This window comes from Botryllus schlosseri, chromosome 16 (genome assembly GCF_051294905.1).
Source record: "Botryllus schlosseri isolate E-star chromosome 16, Bs_hap1, whole genome shotgun sequence".
Classification (NCBI taxonomy): domain Eukaryota; kingdom Metazoa; phylum Chordata; class Ascidiacea; order Stolidobranchia; family Styelidae; genus Botryllus; species Botryllus schlosseri.
Genome location: NC_137251.1, coordinates 3,711,227 through 3,730,910, shown reverse-complemented (window position 1 = coordinate 3,730,910; position 19,684 = coordinate 3,711,227). Strand labels below are relative to the sequence as shown.

At 41.3% G+C, this 19,684-nt stretch overlaps 4 protein-coding genes and 1 long non-coding RNA gene across 5 annotated transcripts in view; 3 read left to right on the top strand and 2 right to left on the bottom strand.

Moving 5' to 3' along the window:
* Positions 1–19,684, bottom strand: part of LOC145458615 (uncharacterized) — a 361,279-nt gene that overhangs the window by 66,873 nt on the left and 274,722 nt on the right. The window lies entirely within an intron of this gene.
* Positions 1,687–2,794, top strand: LOC145458311 (cytochrome c oxidase assembly factor SCO1-like). Its single transcript, XM_080336643.1, has one exon. It carries the CDS (start codon positions 1,821–1,823, stop codon positions 2,643–2,645), a length of 825 nt encoding a protein of 274 aa, XP_080192769.1. The 5' UTR covers positions 1,687–1,820; the 3' UTR covers positions 2,646–2,794.
* On the top strand, positions 3,081–9,700 carry LOC145458310 (ubiquitin thioesterase OTUB1-like). The gene is made up of 7 exons (XM_080336642.1): positions 3,081–3,242; positions 3,387–3,448; positions 6,000–6,098; positions 6,174–6,292; positions 6,352–6,436; positions 7,936–8,130; positions 9,064–9,700. The coding sequence occupies exons 1-7, from the start codon at positions 3,173–3,175 to the stop codon at positions 9,262–9,264; spliced, it is 831 nt and encodes a 276-aa protein (XP_080192768.1). The 5' UTR covers positions 3,081–3,172; the 3' UTR covers positions 9,265–9,700.
* LOC145458609 (uncharacterized) lies at positions 11,220–18,016 on the bottom strand. The gene is made up of 5 exons (XM_080337029.1): positions 17,576–18,016; positions 15,129–15,235; positions 14,941–15,053; positions 12,086–12,267; positions 11,220–11,860 (listed from the first exon to the last, which is right to left on the bottom strand). Exons 1-5 carry the CDS (start codon positions 17,793–17,795, stop codon positions 11,448–11,450), a joined length of 1,035 nt encoding a protein of 344 aa, XP_080193155.1. The 5' UTR covers positions 17,796–18,016; the 3' UTR covers positions 11,220–11,447.
* LOC145458604 (exportin-5-like) overlaps positions 14,213–19,684 on the top strand; it is a 34,283-nt gene continuing 28,811 nt past the window's right edge. Inside the window, exon 1 of the mRNA XM_080337020.1 lies at positions 14,213–14,223. The gene's annotated coding sequence lies outside the window, so the exon portion shown is untranslated. The remainder of the gene's footprint in view (positions 14,224–19,684) is intronic.

The following is a 19,684-nucleotide window of genomic DNA, read 5'->3' as shown; positions in this document are numbered from 1 at the left end:
AATGATGCGAAATGGCGAACAGGGACGTTAGAGTGGGTTTTTGGAGAGTCGACACGGAAAAATGACCCTTTTTGTAGTCAACACTACAGAATTTTCTGTGCAGATTTTGAAAGTAACAGTTTTCTCATCCGATATCGTAGATTTTTTAATTTGTATAGGGCGTCCTCTTCCAGATCTCAAAATATGGTAACCCTCGAGGGCTTATAGAACCTAAGTTCCCCGAGGAGCAAGTTGCCTCACACGGTTGTCGCACTCTATTTCGACTCAGTTTATGGATAATGTTGCGTCACCATGAACTCGCATTTTTCTTATTGTGACGATGTAATCCATATAATCTGAGTTTGACAAAATATAAACAAAAAAGTTGTTTTTCGAGTTTTTGCAGTCTGATTTCTGGAATAAGACTAATGTCTGGCACAGGCAGACAAGACGCACCGGGCACCCAGTGCTGGTCCGACACTTTCTTTGCTTTCAACGATCCTATTCGTCGGGCAATGTACTACCTGGCGGAGACCAATATAATAGAAGTGCTGGAGGAAATATCGGGAAGCTTATTTTACTGTAAACCGGATGATCCTTTATCCTCCATGATTGATCATTTCCAAAATTTGATGCAGCAAGAGTCGTGGCAAAAGTTTATCAGAAAGAGAAAGGGAAAGAAGATGATTTACATCACGTAACGGGATGACGTTTGCGGAGCTTGCAAAAGGATCCGAGCTTTTTTTCATTGATTCGTCGTTTCAAGTGTAAACGAATCCGGTCGAAAATGCTAGCATCACAATACACGCTATATACTGTTCGATTTGTGTTTTCCATTCGAGTTTAGTCAATAACATATTGCAGATAGGTCAATGAATGCGATGTAACAATTGCCACCATGGCTGAACTCGGTATTGTCCATTGTTCAACAATGTGCATATCATTGGTATTGTCCGATGGCAATAGCCGTTATCTGATCATAGTCGCGCATGATATCTGCGGACGCTGTGATGACTGGGTAGAAGTGCCTTCATCTTGCTATTTTCATATTTGATTTTGAGTATAGCCTATGTGAGCGAATTTTTTGTTGCAAACGCTTGACATGTGCGATCCATGTATCGGCTGTCGCATCACACGTAAAGATTTCATATTGGATATGACGATCTGCTTCTCGGACGTGTTGTAAACTATGCCAATCCGTAAGGTCTGGAGGAAGATGCATATAAAGCTATAAACTGGACACTTTTGCGTTGCGGTCCAACGTGATTTTTCTAATTGAAATAGCTACTTGACAACGTGCTTTGGATAATCATTGATTTGATGGTATTTATTTCAGAATGCAGTGTGCCTTCACTACAAATAATGGGGGCCCTCTGTACGGGTTTCTTCTTTCGGTTCGACGCGCAAAATGAAGGCCACCAATAGTCACATTCGATAATTTCACCATAGAAATTAAACAAAATTAATTTCTATAATTTCACACTGAATGTACCGTAAAAAACATCTGCTCAACGTTGATATCTAAAAACGATAGCGAATTTAGGTATTTTGTAATGCAATGATATACATTATACATGTTTGCATATGATATAATGATAATGCATGGTGAAATGTGTAATGTGTATGCGAGACACGACGAACCCTGATCACAGCGTTCAGTCTGTTCTCAAAGCCGCGCTTCACCGATTATTGCGCAACCACTGGTAGTATTATGAATTTCGCTGCATTCGCACCGGCAATGGCAGCAGCGGCGCTTATATTTCGTGCCCAACTTCCGCATTGATACGAATGAGACAGGGAATTGTGTTTTACTACCTCAATAGTTGACGTCGTACTAATTGATGCGATTTACTGTAGTTATGATGTTCTCACGCGTAGTTTCGCAATCCACTCTTCGTTACTGCAGCCTGACAAAACCATTCAGGCACCTGTATAAACCTGCATTCGTAGCTCCACATAGAAGTGGCTATGGATGTAGGAATATTTCAACAGCACAACCCTTCCACCTGCCCAAGAGACCGTCGCAAGGAAAACCAACATCACCCATATCGTGGCTCACGGTTTTCTTCACAGTATCGGCGGGTTCTATGGCCATTTTAGCCATGAAGCACTTCAAGAAAAAGAAGGAAGATGCAATAGACATGGAGAATTACAAATCACTGGGTCGGCCTGCCCTTGGTGGCGACTTCACCCTGATCAATCAAGAAGGGAAAGCGGTATCAAACAGAGACTTGCTAGGTCAGTGGGTGTTGATATATTTCGGTTTTACCCATTGCCCGGATATATGCCCCGAAGAGCTTGAAAAAATCGGAAATGTTGTTGATACTATCAAAAGAATGAAGAATGTACCTGACTTGCAACCAGTTTTTATCAGCATTGACCCGGAACGGGATACTCCTGAGGCGGTAAAAAAATATTTATCAGATTTTCACCCTGATTTTATTGGTTTGACTGGCGATTCTGACCAAGTTCAAACCGCTTCCCGGGCATTTCGTGTCTATTTTTCGGAAGGTCCCAAAGACGGAGAGGGAGACTACATTGTCGATCACACTGTGATCATGTATTTATTAGATCCGGACGGAAATTTTTGTGAATATTTCAGTCAAAATCGCTCTGCTGGAGAAGTTTCCTCTTCTATAATCGGCCTTATGGTGAAGAATAGATGAAATGGTCAGCTCATCTGCTTTTATAGAAATCTGGAAGTCGCAGTTCAATCGTTGAGGGGTCTTTTCGTTGGCTCCGGCAGGCTTCGGGAGTGTATTGGAGAAAACTATGTAGTCGAAAATTGATTACTGCAAAGATTTTTGTTATCCAAGTGGACTGTTTTTGCAGGGGTTGCGATGATTTTTGGTTGCAATGAATGGATTTTGACACCAAGTCTTTGGAATGAGGATTGTGATCGAGCCAAGAAACTTGCAGATGTTGAACAACTAATTTAGATGTGATATATTTTGTTCCTTTACTTGTCTTTAGTGCGACATTTGATGGTTTCGTCAATTATTTCAATACACTCGTCATTCGGTAGGCCTGTCCAGGTCAATTAGAGCAAAATATCAATTATGTAGCATAGAATCATCGGACTGCATTCAGGGAATTCGATTCCAAATTATAGATTTAGCCTATATTTCAGATCTACCACCTATTTTTATGTATATACAGTATACACAAGTTCATTTTTAGCCTACTGTCTCAAATGGCATCAAGTCATCCTGATGAGTCTTCTTCCTCCACAAGTGGAAATAATGCCAGTGGCAAGATCCCAGGTGCAGAACACGAGCACACGCTCTTTTATATCTACAAAGATACCTGCACATTTGAATGTTTTTAAAGTTTGACAGTGCAATTTTGTGTTCCATCAATAGTCTCATTTTGCATTTCATCGCTAATCCACTGTTTTGTATTTTCAGGCATGTCTGACCAAGAGATAGATCAAGCTGTGTCTATGATGCAAGATCAAATTCATAGGGAGGTATGCAAACTATGCACATCACTCGGTTTACTATACTATTGAATAGTATATTCATATTGAAATAAACCCGAATATTTTCGGCTGACACTAGTCAGTGGTAATCGTCATTTACTATAGAGATTGTAGAGATTAGGCATCTTGGTAGTTCTACCGGGGAATGGGGAATTATTGATCGAACATGTAGGACTATCCGACTATTCTGATATTTGATTCTCACGGATCTTGATTGATTATGGTATAGGCCTGCAGGGGTTGTCAATTATATCCATGAAGATATTACAAATTGGAAAATAAAACATGATGCCATAAGATGCAGCGACAAATCTACCAGGCATATTGAGACCTCTCAGCAAAGTCTTGATGAAACCATTGATACGAGTACATTTTCTGGTGTTGTAAGACTGCGCAGCAATGTAGTTCATTTGCAACGCAGATATGTATTCTCCATGGGGATTAATCAAGAATCTGTTGTAGATGATTATGAATTGTGTTAGAGGTCAAGTTATCTCAATTTTCAGTTTCAGTCGATTCCAGCTCATCTAGAAATGGGCTGAGTGCAAGTGAAATTTTAATTATTGGGCCCGGGTTTCCATTGGGTTACCCGATACCATATGTCCCCTTAGGCGGATTTGTCATTCATTTTCAGGAAATCGAAAATGTCCTCCGAGGACGCCTAAAAATGTCCTGCTTTTTGGGAATTCGTCCTTTCTAGCTTTGTCAGCCAGGCAGAACTAAAAAAGACATCATAAATGACGGGAAATCTGGAAGTAGATGTTCGAGTGGGTCATTCGGGAGTATGGCTGGAAAAATGACCTTATGTTGTATCAGTCAACACCACAGCAGTATTATTACAAAGAGGGTCATTCAGGACTCTAGTTGGACAAGTGACCTTTTTTTAGTCGTTACAAGACGATTTCTCGTAAAAATTTTAAGATCAGCGATTTAATCTAGCTTTTGTGATTTGTAAAGTGTGCCTTAAATTGATGTAATTTTTGAAATTATAATCCGTTACTGTCATACAGTATTACATTACCCGGTTGTTTGAACATTACACTCATGAATGTGCTGCAAATCTATCCCAACATTCTTTCAAACTGACAAAACCTTGCTTCAAAAATGTTGCAGTACAAATGGAAAACATAATCCGCGAAGCAAATACCAGTAAAGTACTCGAAAGTTCTTCAGAACTGACCAACTCTGTCTTTGAAGCAATCAGTGTTGGGATGACTCGAGTCGCCTTTTTCGTATCACTTGACTTGACTCGAGTCGCTTTGCTAAAATGACTTGACTTGACTTGACTCGGCGTATTAAAAATGTGGATTGACTCGTGACTCGGAGCAAAATCCGCGAGTCAATTTCAAGTCATCAAGTAAACGGTGTCGAGATCACTGTATCTTGCATATGTTCAGATTGCTCACGAAACGCAGCTGTAACCCGTGAGAACGACCAACCATTCAATGATCGTGCGTTTGACAGAGCCTCCATGACTCCATTGTTCTCGCACAAATAAATTGACCACAAACTAAGTGGTCGAAGCTTATAGCTTACGTTGTCGTAAACTAGTAGTAAAGTAATTTAATAGCAAAATATCTATTTCTGTTCTCTGTTCTTACCTTAACCAAACCTATAGTTTTATTGAAATTGAATTTGAATATAGTTTATATACCCATCAACAATTGGCGCAGGTTCGAATTGTATCATATCAATATGTAAGTGAGTAATGTATTGCATCTAATCAATTCGTTTATCTATTCTCTATTTTGACTGGTAATTATAAACTGAGGCTAAGCAATTACGTACCTAGTTTAACAGTTCTATACGAATATGTGAGCTATACAGCGTCTTATTAGGTGCATATTCAACTGTATAGTCGTTCATCGGTTCAGAATCAATGACCGTCTCAATCTGTATTTCAGACAGCTAGCAAAATGCAATGACATAATCATGCCTCATACTTCAAAAAGGCAACTTGACTTGAATTGCGACTTGACTTGACTCGAGTCAACTCCAATTGACTTGACTTGACTCGAAGGTGGTGACTTGATCCCAACGCTGGAAGCAATACTGCATACCTTTTAAACTTTGGCTTCTATTCGGTGTAAAGCAGCTTAGGGATTGGTTTGTGTCACAAAATTGCTAGTGAAATTATAATTACCAACTTGCTGAAATACCCCTGTATGATGATAGCAAAATATTTTTTCGAAAATGGATCTATTTGTAGTGTCCGCAGTCATTATTCATTGTTGCAAAGATGTAATTTTGAGAGTACCCCATCTCTGATCTACTGCTGAAAGTATGCAACACTAGGCCGACACTTCCGACCAATTTATTTTTTAAAAGCTGCTTTAATACTCATCAAACCATCCATTTTCTACATCTAGTTCAAGCAGTTTTGTCATGTTTTGGAAATGACCACTTATATACCGGTACCTAAGTAGAAACTGACTGCATTCTACTTCTACAATGTTGACTACTTTGACCACCATCGAGTCTGTTGCATGCTGCGCTATCTATGACCAGTCGCTCCTGATAAACGAACTTGCTGATACAGATAGCGGACAGCATGCCACTGGTTGGTGATAAGGAAGACGTAATGGGTTTGCTGCGGGAATACGCTGACGACGACGCAGTCTACCTTCGCAAGATAAACGTATGCAATTCAGTTGCGCAATGCGCACCCTCAGACAGCCGAAACCCAAGAGCCTGAATAACACTGATTTCGCAGCTACTGTCAGAGAAGTATTCTCATCTACGCAGAATGCGAGGCGACGGTAACTGTTTCTATCGCGCGTTCGGTTTCGGTTACATGGAAAAGCTGTTATCTGACAAGGAAACCTATGACGGGTAATGCGTATTTTGGTAAAGCAAATGCGGAGCATGACACTTGAGCTTTTCGGTTCCAGGTTTCGAGAGAGAGCCTCGAAGGCAAAAGACAGTTTGATAGAGCTGGGATATCCTTCCTTCACGCTAGAAGATTTCCACGATCAGGTAGGTACTTACCTTTTCAGTAACGAAGTACTATAGTGGTTCACTTCTCGGCACTCACCGCATTATGTTTGTAGCGGGCCACTTCCTGATAAATATTGTATCAAATCTGTCTTGTAGATTTGAATAATTCACGGGCGATCTACCACCTGGGTTAATGGTCACGACTTGAACCTGGTCTTGAGTGTCATCCTGTCTCCCTTTTGGATGATAAGATCGGCGTGAGCGGATGTTAGGTTGATGGACCGCATACGGTCGTATCGACATCCAGCTTCCCGCATTGTCTCTTGGGGTTGACGCGGCTGCAATGTCTCGCAGCGTGTTCGTACAAGCTTCCGCGAGGATCCGCGTCCGAAACTGGCGTAGTAATTGGGAGACCTTAGTGTGGTAAACTACAACTTCAATTACTAACTCGCCCAAGTATTGTTCATGAGCAAATACTTTTCGATGGGTATCCGCGAATATTGGTGCATCGGATTGGCTCTACTATCTATTAGCATGCTGCGCGAGAAATCAATCTTAATACAAACACTGCTAATCACGCAATGACAATCATAATTACAGCGGCATACGCAATTTTGCGGCTGTGCTGTGCCTTTAGTCACGGAAATGTGACTTCATTTAACCATAGTGTCCTATATGGTGTCGACACAGGCAAATCTCACGCCTCAGTGAAATTGTATCACGTCACAATTACCATTTTGCTACAGGCAATTTGACGGTCATTTTTGACCGGCTTGCCGAGCATTAAATTCGGTAAAATGGGTATCAATCGAAAGCTGAATCTGCACTGATTACAAAAATCTAATTTTATTCCGCTCGTGGCCCTGGAACTCACACAATCAGCCTCGAATTTTTCATTGTTATGGAGATTGGCATTGGGACGCAACAATGCTGAACAGTGCTGTCTGGCGCTTTTTCTCTTGAGCTACTCTCTCGTTTCGCCAGACAGCATTGTTGCGTCCCAATGCCAATCTCCATAACAATGAAAAATTCGAGACTGATTGTGGGAGTTCTAGGGCCACGAGCGGAATAAAATTTATATTTTCGTAATCAGTGCGGAGTCAGCTTTCGATTGATACATGTTTTACCAAATTTAATGCTCGGCAAGCTGGTTAAAAATGACCGTCAAATTGCCTGTGGCCAAATGGAAATTGTGACGTGATACAATTTCACTGAGGCGTGAGATTTGCTTGTGTCGACACCATGACCATATAGGACACTATGATTTAACCAGTTGTAAAGGTGGTCATGGTCACTGCCTACTCAATGGGAGAGTAGTATGAGATAGCTTTTAGTGTACAGAGTACAATCCTAGTTACTATTGGGATAAATCGTAATATTGATCTCGCGGATCTCCCGATAACACATTGTTAGGAACATGCATAATTTTGGCGTATACCTTCCCCCGTGCAAAAAAGATATTTCTAGTTGTGGATCCACTGCGACAGCAAAAGACTAATCGTCCGACTGCATCCGCGGATTACTGTCGCGTATTTCAGTTTTTATCGGTTCTCGACGGAGCCGCCAACGGGATGCCGCTGAATGAACTTTTGGAAGTTTTTCGCGAGCCAGGCTCTTCCAACTATCTCGTCGTCTATTTGAGACTGATCACGGCCTGCCACCTACAACAGAACGCGGAATTCTTTCAAAACTTCGTGGACGACAACAGGACCTTGAAGGAGTTCTGTAACACGGTGGGTTTGTCGCTGATTTACGTGTGGTCCGCTTGCAGTCGTTATCCACCTTGCCTTGTAAACCAAATCGATTTTCGCCCTAGCGTAAGGTGTAGATCAGATAAAAGGCACATTCACGTACTAAATTTTGATTTCACGCCCTTCCAGCGAGTGAAAACGGGTCTAATAAACCAATGGTTGTGGAGATCTAAAACCAAGGGTGTTGTGGGCGCTGTCTGCTTTTTCGTGCACCTCCTCAGGGAATCTCAAAGAGGTGATTCATGAAAACATATCCCACTACACCTATGGGATATATCTCCGTAAGGATTGGTTTGAGTCACTTCGACCTGTTGGAGTGGGTGTGAGAGTACAAAGTGGTACACCTCGCGATATGGTGGAAACCTGATGAACATACCTATTTTCAAAATTCAAAATTAGAATCCGAGTCGGGCAGTAAGCTTCGAGTATTCAAATCCCCCTTATGACATAAGAGTAAAAATATCAAAGATATATATATTTTTTCCTACTCCAAGGGCAATGATGCCAGTTCAACGTCGTTCATAGTAATTTCGTATTCCGTGAACGCGACTACTTGGTGAACAGCGTGAGGGTCGGTCGATACTTCACACAGGAATCGCCTTTCCATGAGTTTTCGTAGCCTTATACATGTTTTTCGAAGCTGAGTTACTTATACCCGCGATTTCGAGGCCCCAACGGTGGAGATAATTATTGCAACTATATTTTCCGTTATATGACGGGTTCGTGGTACATAACTTGAATATTGCTTCAATCACGAAATATTGACGCCAGAGAGATTTTGTAATGCGTGCGTGCGAAGGTAACGAAGAGTGCGGCAGGAGAAGGTGGTTCAAAAAGTTTTGTCGAGGTTCATTACGGGGCGATGAGGCGGAAAATTTGGAAATGTATTCGGCATATATATTTTTATACCTGCAGGAGGTCGAGCCAATGGACAAAGAGAGCGACCACATCCACATCATCGCGCTAACTAGCGCTCTGGACCTTTGCGTGAGAGTGGCGTACGTCGACAGGACAGAATCCGACAAAATCGTGTTTCACGACTTCCCCGAAGGCCGCGCGCCGCAACTGCACGTACTCTACCGACCGGGCCACTATGACGTCATATATCCTCGGTGATAAAGGACGACAGTCGTTTCGCGAAATCTCACAATATTACACTATTGATCGTTGCGTAGGAAGGGTGCGAGTCCTAACGATGCACTGTTGAAATTTGGCGGCGTGTCCAAGTGATCCTACGGCAGTATAACGGCACTCGTCGACGCGAAGCGTAATTGTGTGAAGCCAACATTGCCGATTTCAGATTTAAACGATCATTGTGATCCGTTTAGTCCTGCCTTAAATAGGGGGGCTTGTGCATTATGTAATTCAAGTGAATCCCACTACGTATTCCCTATCTGCTGGGTGCCACACTAGAGTCCATGGTCTTCGTTGAGGAAAGATTTCGTTAAAACGTCGAACAAGTAGGCTTAGGCAACAGGCTCCGGTTTTCGTTTCCGAATGTCGCGACCTAATCTGTGTGTACTATGTCGTAATAAATCAATGGCGTCCTGGATTGCTGTGCGTTTTGGAGCGTCTTGTTAATCGCAACGTGCGTGGATGCCGGTAGCGGGTTTTGTCAACTCGAATACGAGCTGCAATTTTGTCAGAATGGTGAGAATGACTGAGAATATCGAAAATACAAGCTGAACAGTAGGGCTGTTCAAAAATAACCTTTTTTGTTCGGTATTCCAGCCATTCACTGATTAATTTGTCAGGTTACCCTAAAAACCGCTGCATATCAAATTCGGTTCAGTTCTAACAGTATAAGCCGCCGCGGTGCAAATTGAAACTAAAAATGTGGCCAGCGCCTTCGCCCAAACTTCCTCACGGCCTGTGTGAAAAGTTGGCGACTATGCGCGCAGTAATAACAATTATGCACTCGTCAACCTCCGTCCTTAAATTAAGAAATTCAGTCGAGTACATTTTTAAGGTTTGGTTTGGGTGACTACGAGTCCTCCAGTGTATCATTAAAATACCAAAAAATGGCCACATTTGCCTAAACGAAATATTTATTAGGCTACTGGCAATGCACAATCACAGAACAAATTTTTCAGGCTCTATCTCACACAACAAAACAGATTCGCAATCTGTTGTACTTGTAAGTCCAAATTTAGGGCAACCGCTGGAGAAATTTGGGGGACCGTTTCGGTCGCCTAAAACACATTAAAAGATCACTGAATATAGCAAAGTATACAGGTCTTTCTATCGATATCCAATCGGAGTATAGTCTAGTACTTGCCACGTGAAAGTCTGATTTTTATTATGTTCCCGAGTCCCGACACATTAATCTCCGCGGTGATGGCCCTACACCGACCTTAATTTATAGCAGGCGCTTTAAAATGATACTTCCGACTGATCTGATACCTTGTTCACAGGGTTCGCATTCCTCGGAGACATTGTTTTCTTCTATTTGGAAAAAATGAACTAAAATATTCAGAAATGAGCCGCCAATAGCATCCGCCTAATTGGGATTCTTGTAATATACATTGGTATTTAATTTTAGTCCCCGCGGCCTAGAAAAAAAGGCGAACGGCCCCATTGGGTCGCAACTCGTGGTTTGGGAAGCCCTGCCGTATATGATAACTGCTGTGCGAGCTGTGACTCCTCTATCACACTTATTTATATCTGTATCGCAATATCAAGTAGGGGAGAAGTGGATTTCGGCTTGGAAATAGGCGGGCAAGCGTGATTAGACCACGTCCTTAACCCAGCGTTGGTGTGTAGCAAAAGTGCCTTCTAAACCCCAACCTATGTCTGAGCCTGCTGTACGCGCCTACCCAGTGAAACAGTGGTTCTCAATATAGTTGAAGCTATCCAGTTTTTACGCTGCTGCCGGTGCTGAATTTACAACCGTCTGTTTCTGAATCGTCCCGACATCCTATTCAATTCAGTATCAAGGTGTAAGGAGACTCCAGGCTAGTAGTAGCAATTTAAGTACTCGACTTACACAGAAAATTAACGTTGATTAAGAATGCGAACTATATAAAATCTTTGAGTGTTTGTATCCGCCTCCGCATACACAACAACAAAAATCAAGAAGTGATGCAGCATTTTTCAAATTGTCCACCGAAGAATTATACGAAATGAAATTGCAAATGCCATTGAAATCCGAATACCTGGCGGTGTCACGCGAAAGTTACGGCGATGTCTTGGCTACCATGCGCAATTGCGCACTGTGCAGTGTGCAGCTTCGAAACCGTGTTACCCAGCATATTCCTTGGGTTTTGTTATTTTCTCCACCATCGAATCCACTCTGCCCCTCACGTATGTAAGAGGAAGCCTTGAAAATATGATTTAGGCGACAAATCGCACCGTCCACTAATGTGAACATCGACAACATCATTTCGTCTCAGTCTCGTTACCAGCGTAGTCGCCAAAATCTCGTAGCAATTGTCTTCGTCGCCACTGCAGCTTCTGGATGAAGACGACTGCCGTAGAGTTTGACCATTTCTACGCAGATTTGCCACACAGTGTCCAGCTGTCCGTGAATTCACGAGGGCAGCATCGAAGAAATATATCCCTGGCGAAGTTGGTGTGAAAGCTCCTGTAGTGGTTTCGTAAGCCGAACCGTCGTTCAGAATGGCATGTCGGAACCTTACTAGCTTCGAAGCGTTCTCTGGACGATCAAGCTTAGTTCCTTTCGGCTTTGTAACGGAGAATGCCATTGTATTTCCTGGTAAATAAACCAGGCATAATTTGCTTCATGTTGCCAATTAGCCTCTAGTGCTGGTCTATGCCATTATCTGACAAATACCATAGATATGCCAAAGCTGCTATGCAGTTGTAAAGGGTAATGATCTCGCTCATGACTACAATCTTGACGTTGGCAGTGCATATAAAGCAGTTCAGAAAAACCAGGGATGTATGGAACTAAAAAATATCCCTGAGAGAAACTTACCGAATGATCCGGTACTTCTTTGTCTCATATTTTCTTCGATCGATCGTAGCCTTCGCGACATCTGTTCCCGCAGCAAATTATAACTCTTCTCGAGTGTCGCTCGACCATATTCCAAATACTCTACTTGAGAGAGGCATTTCAGAATCTTATCACGGACCGAATCCCCATCAAAACTATCGGATCTGTAATTTTAAGCTAAAATGACACATGTATAAATATAATTTAAATTGCGATCGACACGGATCAAATTTGGCGTCGCTCTTGAAATTATATATATAGATCCTTTTAATGTGCATGTTCATGTTCACTAGGGTTACCATACGTCCTCTTTTTAGAGGATTTGTCCTCTTTTTTGACTTTTTTGAAAGTGTCCTCGGAGGACGCCCTTTTGTCCTCTTTTTTGAGATTTTGTCCTCTTTTTAGAAAATTTAGGTCAGATTTAGAACAAATTGCGAGTGATATGGCGTAAATTAGCACAGAACTGACGCACCGGCGGGTATTTCGGAGTGAAAAACGGTTATTATGAGCTCTGGGCGGAAAACATGACCTTTTTTTTAGTCTACCGATCACAAAGAGGGAAAAATTCACCGGATTTTGAGAATTTTTCTCCGGTTTTGCAAGTCTCAAATTTCTGAAAAAGTGTCCTCTTTTTAGATTTCCAAAATATGGTAAGCCTAATGTTCACCCAGGAACCTATGACATAGCGCTCTTGCTGTAGGCTAGACAGGGCCATGTGTATTCAAATTCAAACTTTGGAAGCGTGCAATCAATTTCCTAATACCGAATATACTACGTTCTACAGATCAAAACATATTAGCTGGAGTAAGTGCAAGTAGCCAAAATTTACTTCAGCATCCCGAAAAAGTAGAATTACTTCGTCACTGACAAAGTGATCATGACCACCTCTGGTTAATAGTGCTTGATCGTATATTGGACTGCATTGTTAGCTAAATCAAAAATTTGTTAGATCCATATATTGGTATTGAACATACGATACGGATGTTGTCGTCTGGGAAAATATATAGTTGATAAATAAGGAGGGCGCACAAAATAAAAAGGAATTTACTTTAAAAATATTATATAAATCAATTATATCTGATAGAAATAAATTCCATCTGATAGATATAATCAGCTCAAATGTTAGTCAAATATTATTATTCCGTGGTCTTCCTTATTACATTTTCTCGCAAAGTGCGCATGTCTCCGCGTTGATGCAGGGGAAATTATTTCAATCGCGTTGTTTGTTTAGCAAGGAAAACAAACTCCCAGAGGCTTAACAGGGGCGGGGCATCCATGTCTAATTATTCCACCTGAATGTAGTGCGCTGATAATAGTTGGATATAAGGTCGTGTGGGCCTTTGTATCACACGTAGTAAGTCCCGCGTGATGCTACGAACTACTGCAAAGTTAGGTTGAACAGATTTTTGACGTGAATGTACTGATAAGCCCAATGCCTTTACTATATCGAGTTATGGCGTTAACATCTATGCGACGTAAATCAATAATGTAGTCAAGACAGAATTTTCGTTATCGCTGCGAGGTCGCGACAAGGCGGTGCTAATGTCGCGATGAGTCAAATTCCCCAAGGAAAATGCACTGTATATATCTGTGATTATACGAATAGAGACTAAAACGTGTTATCCTTCCCTCTCTTGGATTGCTTGTATAGCTTTTCATTCTCCAAGGAGAAGAATCTTAAAATATTCCACTGCCCTTCCCTATTACAAGGACGGTCGACCAATGCATACGATCTACGCCTTTGAACGAAGCTGTCTAATATTTTTGTGCCGGAAGTCGGAAACATATCAGCCTATAGTTATTGCAGTATTTCGTTTGTGGGATTTCGACTCATCAACAAACGTGATATATTCGACAAAATAAAATGCACGAGCAAAATTTGCTGGTAACGAAAATAAATAATGGTCACTAGCTGCTGAACGAAACGGACGACTGTACCCTGAATTTTCCAGGTTAACTCAAATTAATATAGGTATTACAATTGTAGCGGCCACTGAGCTATGTAAACAGCAGCAGCACCACCTTGTTTGCTATGCTGCCCCATGTAGCTCATGCTGTGCCCTGTACTTCTACGTTGGACTGTCTCGTCTAATCGTCTTCCGATGAATTGTTGTATTATGGTATTGATGGTATTGAATTTTTTTTTATATAGCCTATACCTGCATGAATTATGCTTAAGGGACATATTGGGTCTGCACTTGTACGTATACTTCCTATAACAGGGGTCGCCAACTCTCAAAACAGGTCGCGGGTCACTTCTCAAATTTCGCAGAGGCCGCGGGTCGCAAGTATTATGCAAGAGACAAAATAGGCCACACATTTGAGCAACCACGTATTTAAAACTTTACGTTAGTACAACGCTGTACTCTCTATAACAGGGGCGACTGGCACTGTTAGGTCAAAAGAAGTTATATTTTATATTAAAGAAATACGAACACAGAAAAAATATCATGATCCTCAATTTTATTATAATCTGTACTATGAGCTGTGCACAATACTAAGGGACCGATATCGGAGCTAGGCATACAGCTGAAAGACGCGATGAAATGCTGTCGCCATCGCCGAAACCGTTTCAGCGAGTGCGGAATAGTGTCGTTGCGCACAGGAGAATAGTTAACTTTGGACAACAAAAACAATATTGTGAAACTGAAATCAATTTCACCATTTCACAATGCTTTACTCAGCATTCTTCCGAAATCTCAATTCTCATCAAGGCCGCAAAAGGTGACCTTGATGGCCGCGTGTTAGTGACCCCTGTCCTATAGTGTGAAATTAATTGTCCTTTTCGTGGTATCAGCCGTATGCAAAGTTTTCTCTGTCATCTGGTGAGGACTTACCTGCTGTCGGACGCCATGTTCAGTGCGGTTGATGTCTCGGTACTGTGGAGATAGGAAGAGGTGGTTGCACTTTCGGAGATTTGTATGGACATAGGATCCAATAAACCAGCATCCTGGAAAGGAATTTGAAAAGTACAGTTTTAGAGCAGAACAGCTATAGACTATAGAGATTCTATAGAAGCAACAACCTGATACGAATCAGTCGCACCGGTGATTCGCTGCAGCTTAGTTGTCAACAAGCTGACTTCACCTCGAAGTTTCTCACTTTCCTGTAATCGCTCGTAATTTTCTATTCCTTAAAATAAATAGGTGGATAGTTTTAAATCCGCGACTGCAGCATTAAATTACTCACGATGCATAAACGAGCAATTATGTACTTGTATACGTTGAACATTGAACAATGAACATTGAGTAGCCAGAGGTAAAAGAAGGTATAGATATGACACGACTTCATACCGGAACGCCCTATATCAGGGGTGGCCAACCTTTTCAGCCAAAGGGCCACATTTGATTGACGAACTATTGCGCGGGCCACAAGCCGCGCCAAGCGCGAAAATTTTCCGAAGTTCATCGGTCAATAATATTGTCACTTGACTATATTGCGGGCCTGCTGTATATCGCTGGCCTCAGTTGCAAGGAATGGACTATTCTGCACCTGGAAATATCGATATCGAAAGCTTCGACTAACATGCGTCAATCATTTTGTGCCTATTGGTTTCATAGTCGACGGTCTTTCTGCGCGCGCAGACGCAAGGTCGCATATGTTGAACGACACTTTGTCTCGTAATCGCGAATATAGTTAGACTCAATCTGATACATTAGGCGTTCTTTCATTTTCAGAAAGGGGTAACAATATTAAAAGCAATAAATCGAGTGACAACATGTTGCGCGAAGTGTGTAGAAATTTTTTTAGTTTTGATAAATCTATCGCAAATTATTCTGCTTTATTGTACGAAGATCTACCAAAATGTGACTAGCTCATGGATCTGCCAATGCGTCGGAACTGATATTTTAGTCATCACATCTGAAGTGTTGCCGCCAGACTAATCAAATGTTTGGTTGGCCTTGCAAGTTCACAATCTGTGCAATCCATTTTTGATAATATTACCAATTTCGGAAATTACCTCGCGGGCCACATGTGGCCCGCGGGCCACGGGTTGGCCGGCCCTGCCCTATATTGTGATGCAAATATCTTATTCTCGATCCTGATTGCAAATTAGAAATATCAAATGGACGTAGAAGGCTATGCACTATACGTCTGTATTCATTTCGGATATTAGCATCAAGTATATGAGTTCAGTCGGTCTGTTGTACAAGTCACGCACTTACATGTTGGGTAATAACTCTGATTGACAAAATTTCGGTACGTTACCATGATACCATGTAAGGCCAAGCTTACTCTGATATCAAAGGTAGCCTAATGATATTTCCAATGGGCATGGGCACTTTGGGCAGTCTTGGGTGATGGCCGGGGCTATGCTACACTAATAGGTTCCGCCTCAATTTATGCGTATTTTCGAGTAATCAAACTGATAAGCATTGTAATCGAAAGGTCGCAAGTTGTGTTTTAGCTGTGAAGATTGATCAAATGTTATATTTGAAAGTTTATGACTGGTGGTTGTTGCACAGCAAATTTGTAAATAAACACACATCTCGGAAAGTTTTTGTGGTAAGGCCACGATCTAACTTGCATTTCGATAGGTAAGATGATATCCAAGACATCAAATTCAAGATCGCCAGATTGATGCCTGATGGCAATACAAACCGAATTCGGATTGGTCTGCGGAAACGGTAATAATAAACAAACTACAAAACTATCACGATCACAGCGTATACCGTGTGACTGATTTTGCCGATGCTTGCGCAGGGTAGACACCGTTTCATGAATAATATTAAAGGAACATATGTAAATTTCAATATTATTTTATTCCTCGCCCGAGTGCTTCTGTATCTGTTTCTGTTTCGCACTATTACTGATATATTGTTGACGGTTACCATAGCGAACACGTGATTATTAGTTCTCTGGATTTTTTCAAGACTCCAAAATTCTCGTTATGCAACATGAGTAAGTTGCAGTTACGTTCATGACGAAACACTGGATTGTACCTATCATGCATCGGTAAGATTGTGAATAATATCTCGCTAAATCCTCCTTTCGATACAACACATTCCGATCACAACGACTACAAGTACGCGGGCATCACTGCATTCAGTCGTTAACTAGTACCTAATTGTGAGGCAAAATTCGATGCACTATTGCAACTGATATAGACTTATTAGACGACCTCTGCACCTCAAAATTGACAACTGTATTTTGTCTATATATGCAGCATCACTTACAAACTGTACCTATATAATGCGATTACGTACAGTTCAAACCTCAGGACAATTTCAGATGCACCCATTATCTCAATCACCAACTAATTTTCAAAATTCTCGGGAACCAAGTCTGTGTTGGGAGCTCATATATCAGTATTTAAAAAAATAAATCGCAAACAATTCGTTTGTATAGCGACTCACAGGCAGAACTCCCGAGAACTAATTTCTGGTCTCGCAATAAATCTTACATTCATCAGTAAAGTTATATTCCCGGGGCCTGCTTTCGTCAATCACTAGCAAGTATCAATTAACTTACCGAGGTGTACCACCACACTGATGACGAGGCAGTTGCAGGCAACGCAAAACACAAGAAGCGGGAAAACCACTCGAAGAGTGCGAGCTACTTTCTTAGTCGTAACATCTGGTCGTTGCGCCATATTCGAGGAATCACCGTTCAATTTTCCATGCAACATTCCGTTGAGATTGTACTTTTGATCTTTCAGTTCTTGAGTTTGCAATGGATCGTTCACCCCCATAAGCCTGGTTTTCCGGCAGGTCTTTAATCTCTATGCGATACCGGAAAAGTCCAGTTCGGTCTCTAATTCTGAAATCAACGTGTTTATGAGTTTAATCAACTATCATCCCCAAGACTAGCACATAAATGATTTGATCAATCGTGGACATATTCTGAATATATAACCTTCAGCTGAATCATGCACGCGAAAAGGGTGTGTATTTCCACTCGTGTACCACCCCTGAGATACGGGTGTGAATATACACTAGGGCGGTTCAAAAATAACATTTTTTCCTTAATCTTGCCGGCTACATGATTAAATCGTCAGGTTACCTTAAAAAACGACGCACACCAAATTTGAATTCATTCCAACCAATATTCGCGGTTTACGTAGAGTTTGAAAATTTTGAATTTGCCCAGAAACGCAAAAAATTTTTTTTTCAAATTTTTCTGCTAACCCCATGAAATTGTTGGGCTGTCTTCAAAGACTATGCAAAACAAATTTGACTCAATTCTAAGCAGTAGAAGTGGAGTTATATCAGTTTTTCTTTGATAATTCTGGGATTATTCTTGATCGGTGGATAATCCAAGAATTTTCATCGAAAAACTGGAATAACTCCGCTTCTACGGCTTGGAATTGAGTAAAATTTGTTTTGCATAGTCTTTGAAGACAGCCCAACAATTTCATGGGGTTAGCAGAAAAATTTGAAAAAAAAAAATTTTTGCGTTTCTGGGCAAATTCAAAATTTTCAAACTCTACGTAAACCGCGAATATTGGTTGGAATGAATTCAAATTTGGTGTGCGTCGTTTTTTAAGGTAACCTGACGATTTAATCATGTAGCCCGCAAGATTAAGGAAAAAATGTTATTTTTGAACCGCCCTAATATACACCCATGACACACGAAACCAGAACCTGCCTTAGACTCATACCTCGGTATAAATCGAGTACAACATTTTTATCCAAATTCTGTATGCATGTAGGATTTATGACCGCAATATAATTCTGAGTTAGGTTGACTTATTGTTTTCTACAATACAGATCGCTGCGTTGCCTATCGGCTACTACTCTGTATCCGGTAACCGATGGCGGAATGCCACATGCAGTAGGCTACTTAGAATTTCCTTACGTTGTTTCCTCAAATAGCCTATTTACATTTGCTGTATATTGTTTTAGAATAATTTTATCACCCAATAGTAATGTACCAACTGATCATTGATTGCCAGTGCTTTCCGTGAACCAATAGTGCTTTAACTTCCTTATGTTAAGTTATCGGCGCACCATCGATAGCAGTAATTGAGAGTCAGAACGTTACGTCAAGTTTATAAACATTCTCATCCGGAACCCTTGAAGAATTGTGATACAATGAAAAAAATGACTTTTCGGGTCATTTCAACGTCTTATAATCAATCATACCCTCAATAGCACAAAGATAGCAACAGCAATTAAAGAACACGTTGAAAATAGGCATATGCATGCTAAATGAACTGTGAAGCGGAAATCATGAACTGACCACGAGCTGGTGGCCGTCATGATAGATTAGTATGACCGGCCATATCAAGTTGCCTTTCGGCCGGTCACGACAGAATGTTTGTATGCTCATTCGCTCAAAGATACCAAAAGTTAATGGTCTTAACCGGTGGCCAGCCACGTATATCGCATGTCCGTCTATACAGGATATCCGCGACCACTTAGTCCCCACCAAAAAGCCGAGACCCCTACCGTAATATTTTCGGTTGCCCCAGCTGGATTTTGGCACTATTGAGCACTTCGAGCCGAGCCTTGGCATTACCGTACTATCGAATTCGATAGCTGTAAGGAACACCAACCAAAATGTCAGTGACTTTCTCAATAGAGTTATGATGATAATCCTTCTAATTACAAGTATAGTGTTAAAGGACCATCGAGCTGG

Bases quoted from the DNA above. Each gene is read 5' to 3' on its own strand.
- LOC145458609 (XM_080337029.1), bottom strand. From the start codon at position 17,795: ATGGGGGTGAACGATCCATTGCAAACTCAAGAACTGAAAGATCAAAAG. The intron at 15,236-17,575 runs GTAAGTTAATTG...ATTTATTTTAAG, and splicing joins CAGTGTGGTGGTACACCTCG to GAATAGAAAATTACGAGCGA. The intron at 12,268-14,940 runs GTAAGTCCTCAC...TTAAAATTACAG, and splicing joins AACATGGCGTCCGACAGCAG to ATCCGATAGTTTTGATGGGG.
- LOC145458311 (XM_080336643.1), top strand. From the start codon at position 1,821: ATGCGATTTACTGTAGTTATGATGTTCTCACGCGTAGTTTCGCAATCC.
- LOC145458310 (XM_080336642.1), top strand. From the start codon at position 3,173: ATGGCATCAAGTCATCCTGATGAGTCTTCTTCCTCCACAAGTGGAAAT. The intron at 3,243-3,386 runs GTGCAGAACACG...TTGTATTTTCAG, and splicing joins TGCCAGTGGCAAGATCCCAG to GCATGTCTGACCAAGAGATA. The intron at 6,293-6,351 runs GTAATGCGTATT...TTTCGGTTCCAG, and splicing joins GACAAGGAAACCTATGACGG to GTTTCGAGAGAGAGCCTCGA.